The sequence below is a fragment of the Rhinoraja longicauda genome, chromosome 22 (assembly GCF_053455715.1).
Source record: "Rhinoraja longicauda isolate Sanriku21f chromosome 22, sRhiLon1.1, whole genome shotgun sequence".
Classification (NCBI taxonomy): Eukaryota; Metazoa; Chordata; class Chondrichthyes; order Rajiformes; family Arhynchobatidae; genus Rhinoraja; species Rhinoraja longicauda.
Genome location: NC_135974.1, coordinates 37,887,283 through 37,898,937, shown reverse-complemented (window position 1 = coordinate 37,898,937; position 11,655 = coordinate 37,887,283). Strand labels below are relative to the sequence as shown.

Here is an 11,655-nt window from a genome sequence, read left to right as displayed (position 1 = left end):
GTGGAAATAATTAGGAAATGAAGGTAGGTCACCAGCTGAGGCCAGCCAACGGGGCAGTGCTCAGTATGGCCAACGGGGCAGTGCACAGTATGGCCAACGGGGCAGTGCTCAGTATGGCCAACGGGGCAGTGCTCAGTATGGTAACGGGCAGTGCACAGTATGGTAACGGGCAGTGCACAGTATGGCCAACGGGGCAGTGCTCAGTATGGTAACGGGCAGTGCACAGTATGGTAACGGGCAGTGCACAGTATGGCCAACGGGGCAGTGCTCAGTATGGTAACGGGCAGTGCACAGTATGGCCAAGGGGGCAGTGCACAGTATGGCCAAGGGGGCAGTGCACAGTATGGCCAAGGGGGCAGTGCACAGTATGGCCAAGGGGGCAGTGCACAGTATGGCCAAGGGGCAGTGCACAGTATGGTAACGGGCAGTGCACAGTATGGCCAAGGGGGCAGTGCACAGTATGGTAACGGGCAGTGCACAGTATGGCCAAGGGGGCAGTGCACAGTATGGCCAAGGGGGCAGTGCACAGTATGGCCAAGGGGGCAGTGCTCAGTATGGTAACGGGGCAGTGCTCAGTATGGCCAAGGGGGCAGTGCACAGTATGGCCAAGGGGGCAGTGCTCAGTATGGCCAACGGGGCAGTGCTCAGTATGGTAACGGGCAGTGCACAGTATGGCCAAGGGGGCAGTGCACAGTATGGCCAAGGGGGCAGTGCACAGTATGGCCAAGGGGCAGTGCACAGTATGGCCAAGAGGCAGTGCATAGTATGGCCGGCAGTGCACAGTATGGCCAAGGGGGCAGTGCACAGTATGGCCAAGGGGGCAGTGCACAGTATGGCCAAGGGGGCAGTGCACAGTGTGGCCAAGGGGGCACTGCACAGTATGGCCAAGGGGCAGTGCACAGTATGGCCAAGGGGCAGTGCACAGTATGGCCGGCAGTGCACAGTATGGCCAAGGGGGCAGTGCACAGTATGGCCAAGGCCAGTGCAGAGTGGCCAAGGGGGCAGTGCACAGTATGGCCAAGGGGGCAGTGCACAGTATGGCCAAGGGGGCAGTGCACAGTATGGCCAAGGCCAGTACACAGTATGGCCAAGGGGGCAGTGCACAGTATGGCCAAGGCCAGTGCAGTGTGGCCAAGGGGCCAGTGCACAGTATGGCCAAGGGGCAGTGCACAGTATGGCCAAGGCCAGTGCACTGTATGGCCAAGGGGGCAGTGCACAGTATGGCCAAGGCCAGTGCAGTGTGGCCAAGGGGCCAGTGCACAGTATGGCCAAGGGGCAGTGCACAGTATGGCCAAGGTCAGTGCACAGTATGGCCAAGGGGGCAGTGCACAGTATGGCCAAGGCCAGTGGACAGTATGGCCAAGGGGCAGTGCACAGTATGGCCAAGGCCAGTGCACAGTATGGCCAAGGGGCAGTGCACAGTATGGCCAAGGGGGCAGTGCACAGTGTGGCCATCCAATGATATTTACTGAGATAACATTAAAAACAAGAAGGAAAAATACCATACCTCACCACAGAACAATAGACAATAGAGAAAAGGCAATAAACAAGAGCCTATAAACAATAGACAACTGACCGACTCAAATCCTTTGAGCTTTATTCAATTGGAGAAAACTACCCGCTCATTTATTTTTCGAAATGCTGATAAATCCCCAGGGCCTGATGGTCTGCATCCCAGGGTGCTTAAGGAGGTGGCTCTAGAAATTGTGGACGCATTAGTGATTATTTTCCAATGTTCTATAGATTCCGGGTCAGTTCCTGTGGATTGGAGGGTAGCTAATGTTATCCCACTTTTCAAGAAAGGAAGGAGAGAGAAAACGGGAAATTATAGACCAGTTAGTCTGACATCGGTGGTGGGGAAGATGCTGGAGTCAATTATAAAAGACGAAATTGCGGAGCATTTGGATAGCAGTAACAGGATCGTTCCAAGTCAGCATGGATTTACGAAGGGGAAATCGTGCTTGACTAATCTACTGGAATTGTTTGAGGATGTAACTAGGAAAATTGACAGGGGAGAGCCGGTGGATGTGGTGTACCTCGACTTTCAGAAAGCCTTCGACAAGGTCCCACATAGGAGATTGGTGGGCAAAATTAGAGCACATGGTATTGGGGGTAGGGTACTGACATGGATAGAAAGTTGGTTGACAGACAGAAAGCAAAGAGTGGGGATAAATGGGTCCCTTTCAGAATGGCAGGCAGTGACTAGTGGGGTACCGCAAGGCTCGGTGTTGGGACCGCAGCTATTTACAATATACATCAATGACTTGGATGAAGGGATTAAAAGTACCATTAGCAAATTTGCAGATGATACAAAGCTGGGTGGCAGTGTGAACTGTGAGGAAGATGCTATGAGGTTGCAGGGTGACTTGGACAGGTTGTGTGAGTGGGCCGATACATGGCAGATGCAGTTTAAAGTGGATAAGTGTGAGGTTATCCACTTTGGTGGTAAGAATAGGAAGGCAGATTATTATCAGAATGGTGTCAAGTTAGGAAAAGGGGACGTACAAAGCGATCTGGGTGTCCTAGTGCATCAGTCACTGAAAGGAAGCATGCAGGTACAGCAGGCAGTGAAGAAAGCCAATGGAATGTTGGCCTTCATAACAAGAGGAGTTGAGTATAGGAGCAAAGAGGTCCTTCTGCAGTTGTACAGGGCCCTAGTGAGACCGCACCTGGAGTACTGTGTGCAGTTTTGTTCTCCAAATTTGAGGAAGGATATTCTTGCTATTGAGGGCGTGCAGCGTAGGTTTACTAGGTTAATTCCCGGAATGGCGGGACTGTCATATGTTGAAAGACTGGAGCGACTAGGCTTGTATACACTGGAATTTAGAAGGATGAGAGGGGATCTTATCGAAACGTATAAGATTATTAAGGGGTTGGACACATTAATAATAATAATAATAATGCATTTTATTTATATAGCGCTTTTCATATACTCAAAGACGCTTTACAGAGATTTTGAGAACATTAGTGTCAGGAAACATGTTCCCAATGTTGGGGGAGTCCAGAACCAGGGGCCACAGTTTAAGAATAAGGGGTAGACCATTTAGAATGGAGATGAGGAAAAACTTTTTCAGTCAGAGTTGTAAATCTGTGGAATTCTCTGCCTCAGAAGGCAGTGGAGGCCAATTCTCTGAATGCTTTCAAGAGAGAGTTAGATAGAGCTCTTAATGATAGCGGAGTGAGGGGATATGGGGAGAAGGCAGGAACGGGGTACTGATTGAGAATGATCAGCCATGATCACATTGAATGGCGGTGCTGGCTCGAAGGGCCGAATGGCCTACTCCTGCACCTATTGTCTATTGTCTTTTCTAGCTTTAACGGTTTTGCCAACTTTCCTGACTGGAGAGCAGGAAATGATCCACTCGATTTTTTTTCACAAAAATAAAAAAGAATTTGCAGATAAAGTGAACAGTAAGCCACGGTCTTTTCCCCAGTGTAGGAGATGTGAAAACCAGAGGGCAGTGGTTTAAGGTGAGAAGGCAAAGATTCAATAGGAACCTGAGGGGCAACGTTTGACACTGGAAGAGTGGCAGGTGTATGGAACGAGCTGCCAGAGGAGAGACTACAGCAGATCCAAATGTGATCAAATTACATTGCTTCTCCCAGCCTAACACATCAGAGAAATACTCACTTGCACCTCCTGGTGGAAATCAAGACTTTGTGCTTTTATGAAGCAGTACTAAATCACAGCACACACGGCTCAGAAATGCAGGTGCAATATATTGCAAAAGAAAAGGTTGTTTGTCCACAAGAAATCATTCAAATAGTCACAAGATTACCATTAATACAATGAATTAATTGGAAATCCATCATCAATCATCTGTAGCCAACTCCTGAATTAATGAACAAATACTGTACATTTGTTCCCTATTCTATTCATCTATTCCCCTCATGATTGTGTGCATGAGCCACAATGTGCCTCATGTATAAAATCATGAGGGGAATAGATAGGCTGAGTGCACTATGAATGAATAGGGCAATCAAGAACCAGAGGACATAGGTGAGGGAACGATTTAATAGGAATCGAGGGGTAACGTTTCCACACTCTCACATCATTAAACAGACATTTGGATAAGGTACATGAATAAGAAAGGTTGAGAGGGATCTGGGCCAAATCTGGGCACATGGGGCAATCTTAGATGGGCCATCTTGGATGGCATGGATGAGTTGGGCCGAAAGGCCTGTATCCGTGCTGTACGACTCAATGATAAAACTCTGTGTCTGCCCATTGCTTGGTCAGGATGAATGATGATCAAATGATGGGCAATGGAGGCCCAAGTGCAGAATGTTCCTTAAAATCGGATAACAAATTAATATAACGAATCTAGCAGGGCGGCACGGTGACGCAGCGGTAGATTTGCTGCCTTAAAGAACTTGCAAAGCCCAAGACCCAGGTTCGTTCCCCACTATGGTTACTGTCTGTACAGTTTGTACGTTCTCCCCATGACCTGCGTTGGTTTTTTCCGAGATCTTTGGTTTCCTCCCACATTCCAAAGACGTGCAGGTATGTAGGTTAATTGGCTTGGTATAAATATAAATTGTTCCAAGTGTGTGTAGGATAGTGTTAATGTGCGGGGATCGCTGGTCGGTGCGGACTCAATGGACTGAAGGGCCTGTTTCCGCGCTGCATCTCTAAACACTAATGAGTTTCTACAATGAAAGGAGGACAGAGTGAAAGGTTTTCACACAATCTGAAGGACATGGGTCTAATGTTGTGGCCTGTTGTACCCAGTGGACATCTGTATCCATCACAGTAAAGTCAATCTCTGAAATCCTGCCTTGCTCTCGTGTGCAATAACTGCCAGGGGGTGATCATCCGCTATAACGGTCCCATGGCTCGATGGAGCTTTATTGTCACGTGCAAAACAGTGAAATTCTTCTTCATCGGATTTGACACCGTTTCCAAAGTCCGTTCTGTGCGCTCTGTCTTGTATTCATTTAGCCAGATTCCAAGTGAAATGTGCCTTTGAAATTTCCCCAAAACGTCACCCATTCCTTCCCTCCACAGATGCTGCCTGACCCACTGAGTTACTCCAGCACTCTATGAAACGTCACCTATCCATGTACTCCATAGATGCTGTCTAACCTGCTGAGTTAATCCAGCACTCTGTGAAACGTCACCTATCCATGTTCTCCACAGATGCTGCCTGACCCGCTGAGTTACTCCAGCACTCTGTGAAACGTCACCTATCCATGTTCTCCACAGATGCTGCCTGTCCCACTGAGTTACTCCAGCTTTCAGTGTCTTTCTGCACCTGCAGTTCCTTCCTACATAGATCCCAAGTGAACATGGTGCTAGGTTGCAGCCCAGTGGTAAGAATATTGACTTCTCTAACTTCAAGTAACCCTCGCATCCCCTCTCTCTCCGTCCCTCCCCCAAGTTTTTTGTACCACCTTCAAAGCCGTCTTGTTGCGTTTCATTGTCTGTAACTCGTTTTCACTTAGACCCAGGTAACAATGCACAGAGCTCTATGTCAACAACATCATGGCTGCACCACAGCGAGGCACGACTCCACAGGAGCTGCCGCCGTCTCCACGCCAACTCCACGCCGACTCCACGCCAACTCCACGCCAATCAAATCCAATTCCACAGCAGAGCTGCACCTCCTGTGGAACTCTACCCTCATCTGTATTCTGCACGAATGAAAAGCACAATCAAACCGTGAGACGCAATGACCAAGGTAAGATGCTGAAGGAAAACATTTGCTTGTTACAGTTCTGGACATTGAGTTTAATCTCTTCAGTTTGGACACTATTGATGGAATAAACATAAGAAACTACTTAATACACAAAATCTGTACACTCACCAGAAGTGTGTTTTACAATTATGATTAAAACATTGGAATTTCTTGTGTGACTTTGCGTGGTTTTTCTATTGTTACATGTAAAGGTTGCGTGATTGAAAGAGTTTGCAGGCTTGAAGCAGTCGTCAGTCCAGGATCACTCCGTCTGGTATCTCCACCATCACCGGAGCACAGTCATCAGGCTCCACATCAAAATCCCACTTGAACTTTTTGGTTAAGTGATGTTTAAATTTCTCCACACGCTTCTGCAGAGTTTTGTCCACATGAGGGCCACACGTGTACGAGAAGAATTCCTGAAACCAGACCAATACGTTGAGCGACGCGCGGCAAAGGGAACATTTCCAATCCATCTGCTGCTGCTTAAAAAGCCACAAGGTCACTCCAACATTGTCTCCAAGTCTCTCATTAGTCTGCTTCAAATGCTAATGAGCTAACTTTGCCTACAATATTAATTTACACAAGTCATATCTTTGTGGAGTAACGTTGAATCATGGAGTTATGTGCTTCTCCCAACCTCAAATATCTGAAGTTTAACTCACTGGGATTCTCTGCTCACGTGATGGACTCTCAGAGATGGAACCACTGTCAGCAGCTGCCCTAACTATGCACATCTGGTGCAGGTCACATCTGCTTCCTCAAAAGAATCCAGCTGTTCCCCACCCTCACATTCTCATGTCTGGTTTATGAATTAAATAAAACAAGCAAAGTATCTCACGTGCTTTAGAAATCTGTAAAGATGATATGACATTTGATTCCGATGTTTTTCAGTTCTGTTGCCAGACAGTTAAAAATCGATGATGGACACAAAATGCTGGAGTAACTCAGGCAGCATCTCTGGAGAGAAGGAATGGGTGATGTTTTGGGTCAAGACCCTTCTCGACCTGAAACGTCACCCGTTCCTTCTCTCCAGAAATGCTACTTGTCCTGTTGAGTTACTCCAGCATTTTGTGTCTACCTTCAGTTTAAACCAGCCTCTGCAGTTCCTTCTTACACAGTTAAACATCAATTCTGAGTCTGGATGGAAAAGACTGTAAACAATTCTAGTGAAGTCAGATATATTCTGGATAAATCAATGCTAGTTCTTGAGCAGCTAATGTCCAAACAATAAATCAATACACTGGAATTATCTGTGAAACCAACCAGCCCGACTCTGCTCGACACTGAGGAATCTTTCTCAACAATCAAAACAGCATCCAGTGCAACTGCTAATTCCTAAATATGATCAGACCGATGCTAAGCTCCAAGTAAAATATCCAGCTCAATAAAACAAAGGTTGTGAAAACAGAACAAATTGTTTGAAAATCATTGTACAATCAAAAAGCTAAAAATGTCCAACAATTATGCTCTAAATTTTAATTTGAGAATATATACCCGGCGTGGGGGGGGGGGGCGCTGTGGGGGGACGCGGCGTGGGGGGGGGGGGCACTGTGGAGGGGGCTGCTGTGGGGGGGGCACTGTGGGGGGGCTGCTGTGGTGGGGGAGCGCAGTGGCGGAGGGCACTGTTGTGGGGGGACTGCTGTGGGGGGGGGCACTGTGGGGGACATTGCTGTCGGGGGGGGCACTGTGGGGGGACTGCTGTGGGGGGCACTGCTGTGGGGCACTGCTGTGGGGCACTGCTGTGGGGAGGGGGGCACTGCTGTGGGGAGGGGGGCACTGTGGGGGGCACAGTCGACCACACTGAGTGCGGAGCCAGGAGTCGCCAGGTTTTGGGTGCCATCTTGTACCTGATTCTAAATCCGTCAGGGGCTGCAGTGCTCCTCTGTTTGATTTCAATAATTTTCTACCTCAGTAAATACGATGTAAAGAAGCTACCTGTAAGGTTGTGGTTAGGAAGTTATCCTTGGAGACAATATCCACAAAGAAGTCAGCAGGGATTTCATTGAGCTGGTGGTAGAGGATGGAGATGAGGGCAGAGTAGAGGTCGTTGCGTTTCCTCACAGCATCCTCAGCGTGGCAGAGCAGGCGAAGCAAATCCTTCCAATGCTCGAAGGCGTCGTACACAGAGCCGATCAGGAAGCACACAAACGAGAACTGCAGCTCTCCTGTGGGGATACAACCAGATCAGCGTTCATCATATCGACACCTGGTTATCAACTAGCATTCAACTAACACAGGTTAGAAACAAACAAAATAGGTGCAAGAGGTGGACATTTGGCCCTTCCAGCCAGCACTACCATTCAATATGATCATGGCTGATCATCCAATATCACTGCCCCGTTCTTGCTTTCTCCCCATATCCCTCGATTCCGTTAGCCCCAAGAGCTAAATCTAACTCTCTTGAATACATCCAGTGAATCGGCCTCCACTGCCTTCTGTGGCAGAGAATTCCACAGATTGACAACTCTCGGGGTGAAGTATGCTGGCTCTTCAATGAAATATGCACACATTTCAGATCAAAGGCTCTTCTCCAGGTTTAGCTTTACGATTATTATTGTCACATGTACTGAGGTACAGTGAAAAGCTTTGCTTTGCGTGCTGTCCAATCAGATCAGATAAGCTGGTTGTCAGAAATTGCTCAGTTCAGCGTTTTGACTCAAGATTGATGGAGTTTGTTTGAACAGTGAGAGCCAAAGACGGTGATCTTTCAGCATGGAAAATTACTGACAGCCATTGGAAGGTTAGTCATTCTTGTTCTGAAGAAATGGTTACTTAATCTGTGTTTTGTTGCAGAATCTGTACTTGTTGGTTTTGTGCTAAAATTTAACATTTTTAAGCTCTACAGGTTTGAATATTGCTTAAAATCTGCACATTCAAATGCTTTCCAATCATACAAAAGGGCAGTTATGGAGAGGCTTTGAACCAGTGGCACCGTGACATTTCTGTGCCACACCGTTCATGTGCATTAACTCCAAACTGCCCTTCCCTGGGTAAGTAGTGGCAACACCAGCGCCTGAAGGCTCTCGACCCAAAACGGCACCTATCCATGTTCTCCACAGATGCTGCCTGACCCGCTGAGTTACTCCAGCACTCTGTGAAACGTCACCTATCCATGTTCTCCAGAGATGCTGCCTGACCCGCTGAGTTACTCCAGCACTTTGTGTCTATCTTCAGCTAACACCATTAGATTGTGCAGTATTAACGATGACCAATCTGCACACTGACATGGTGTCAGGCAAACTAAAATTGCAACAGTAAACGAGAACACAAATGGAATAACTTTGTTCATGTAATGATTCGAACTGAAACAATGGAAAGACACTCGATTCATTCATTCTATCAGTTTGCCTTGAATCAGAAACCACAGCAAAGACCATGGTTCCACGTTGCTGCCATTCTGCCTCACTGAGCTCATTCTGCACTTGAATATCTCTCAAATACAAAATACGCCACTCTGTTCATCAATCCTGCAACTCTAAACTCAGCTGCAATAGTAAACATTCTTCAACTTCACATCATTTAAAACTGTACCAACAAGATCTTATACATTCTACCAGGTACTAACCCAGGCAGCATCTCTGGAGAGAAGGAATGGGTGACCTTTCGATTCGAGACCCTTCTTCACACCCGAAAAGTCACCCATTCCTTCTCTCCAGAGATGCTGCCCGACCCGCTGATTTACTCCAGCTTTTTGTGATGATCTTCAGTTTAAACCAGCATCTGCAGTTGCTTACACAGCTACTAACCCAGTAAATCCTTTGGGTTTGAGGTGTACCGCTGGTTTATCACTGATTCCAGAGCGTAGCTGTAGTCCATGTTACACTTGGTTATTTCAGCTGGGGACGCTCCCTCTGGATATTTGCGACTGGGGATGTTTGAGAATCTGATCTCCGTGCCCGGCTTGATCTTCATCTTGGGCAGCCGAGCTAACCCCTCCTCATAGCTTTTGCATAAGGTATCGTAAGGCAGCAGATTCTGCTCTGCTCGGTCCTTGGTGTGCGGCATTAAGAGTTCTGGCTCGACCTCACTGAAGGCACTGATCTTCCCACACTCAGGCTGCAGTGTCTGAACCAGGGGCTCGGTGACCAGACTGGTCAGAGACACCCAGCGCTTCAGCGTTTCATACGGGTACGGCCCCAGCCAACTGTCCAGCTCTCTCAGATTCTCCCGGATACGCTCCAACTCTGCTTCAGACACCTCAACATGAAGAATCTCTTCCTCTTTCTTGTCCCATCGCTTCACGAGAATTTCCCTGGGTCTGATGTGAAAGAAGCAGCCCGTGCGTGGACCCGTCACCTGTCCCCCTCTGCCGTTCACTGCACTGCAGTGCATGAAGTGGACACCTGGTGGGATCATCTTCACCCCTTTAAACTTCGGGCCCACTTGCCAACAGTTGTAATCAATGCCAAACTCGGTCCCTTCAGGCACTGCCAGTATGATCAGTGTTCCCCCTTCGAAGAACAGCTTATTGGCAAGTTCTTCATCCATTTCCACGGTGGCCATGTTTGTGACCGGTGTTCTGCAAAGAGAAAGTGAGAATAATTCAGTTTATAATCTCCTCACCTCTGGGGTTCTCAGTAAAATCAACCCCAGCATTTCTCACCCACTACTGCTGCCCCCCCCCACACCCCCCGTCCCACACCCCCACCACCCCCACACACCCCCCTCACACACACACACACCCCCACACACACACACCTCCCACACACACACACACCTCCCCCACACACACCACCCCCACACACCCCTCCCCCCCCACCCCCCCCCCCACACACACACACCCACACACCCCTCCCCCACACACACCCCTCCCCCCCCACCACACACACCCCCCCCCACCACACACCCCCCCCCCCCACCACCCCCCCCCACCACACACCCCCCCCACCACACACCCCCCCCCCCACCACACACACCCCCCCCCCCACCACACACACCCCCCCACCACACCCCCCCCCCACCACACACACCCCCCACCACACACCCCCCCCCACCACACACACCCCCCCACCACACACCCCCCCCACCACACCCCCCCCCACCACACACCCCCCCCACCACACCCACCCCCCCACCACACACCCCCCCCACCACACCCCCCCCCACCACACACCCCCCCCACCACACACCCCCCCCACCACACCCACCCCCCCACCACACACCCCCCCCACCACACCCACCCCCCCACCACACACCCCCCCCACCACACCCACCCCCCACCACACACCCCCCCACCACACCCACCCCCCCACCACACACCCCCCCCACCACACCCACCCCCCCACCACACACCCCCCCCACCACACCCACCCCCCCACCACACACCCCCCCCACCACACACCCCCCCCACCACACACCCCCCCCACCACACACCCCCCCACCACACACCCCCCCACCACACACCCCCCCCACCACACACCCACCCCACCACACACACCACCCACCGCCGCCCTGACGCCGCCGCGTTGCCGCTCGCGCTCCCGTCTCCACCCGGACCCGCGCAGGGGACCCCCGACCCCTGACCCCGCGGCCGGTCCGCCGGTGAAAGCGCTCCCCGCGCCCCGCGCTTTGGTTCCGCCCCCCCCCACACACACACACACCGTGGGCCGAAGGGCCTGTCCTGTGCTGTCTCCCACATTGTCCAGCTCTTCACACATTGCTGCATCGTGTCGTCCGCACCCCCCACCCTCCCCCCCCCCTGCACCCCACCCTCCCCCCTGCACCCCCACCCTCCCCCCCCCCCTGCACCCCCACCCTCCCCCCCTGCACCCCCACCCTCCCCCCCCCTGCACCCCCACCCTCCCCCCCCCTGCACCCCCACCCTCCCCCCCTGCACCCCCACCCTCCCCCCCTCTGCACCCCCACCCTCCCCCCCCCCTGCACCCCCACCCTCCCCCCCCTGCACCCCCACCCTCCCCCCCCCTGCACCCCCACCCTCCCCCCCCCCTGCACCCCCACCCTCCCCCCCCCCTGC

General features: G+C 51.0%; 1 protein-coding gene across 1 annotated transcript; it reads right to left on the bottom strand.

Annotated features, from left to right (window-relative positions):
* Positions 1–5,377: 5,377 nt before the first annotated feature.
* On the bottom strand, positions 5,378–11,209 carry aar2 (AAR2 splicing factor). Its single transcript, XM_078419185.1, has 4 exons — positions 11,126–11,209; positions 9,428–10,200; positions 7,617–7,846; positions 5,378–6,097 (listed from the first exon to the last, which is right to left on the bottom strand). The coding sequence occupies exons 2-4, from the start codon at positions 10,182–10,184 to the stop codon at positions 5,930–5,932; spliced, it is 1,155 nt and encodes a 384-aa protein (XP_078275311.1). The 5' UTR covers positions 10,185–10,200; positions 11,126–11,209; the 3' UTR covers positions 5,378–5,929.
* Positions 11,210–11,655: the final 446 nt, after the last annotated feature.

Coding starts and splice junctions, on each gene's coding strand:
- aar2 (XM_078419185.1), bottom strand. CDS start 10,184: ATGGCCACCGTGGAAATGGATGAAGAACTTGCCAATAAGCTGTTCTTC. Junction 7,847..9,427: donor AAACCCAAAGGATTTACTGG/GTTAGTAGCTGT, acceptor GTATCCCCACAG/GAGAGCTGCAGTTCTCGTTT. Junction 6,098..7,616: donor TCCTAACCACAACCTTACAG/GTAGCTTCTTTA, acceptor GTCTGGTTTCAG/GAATTCTTCTCGTACACGTG.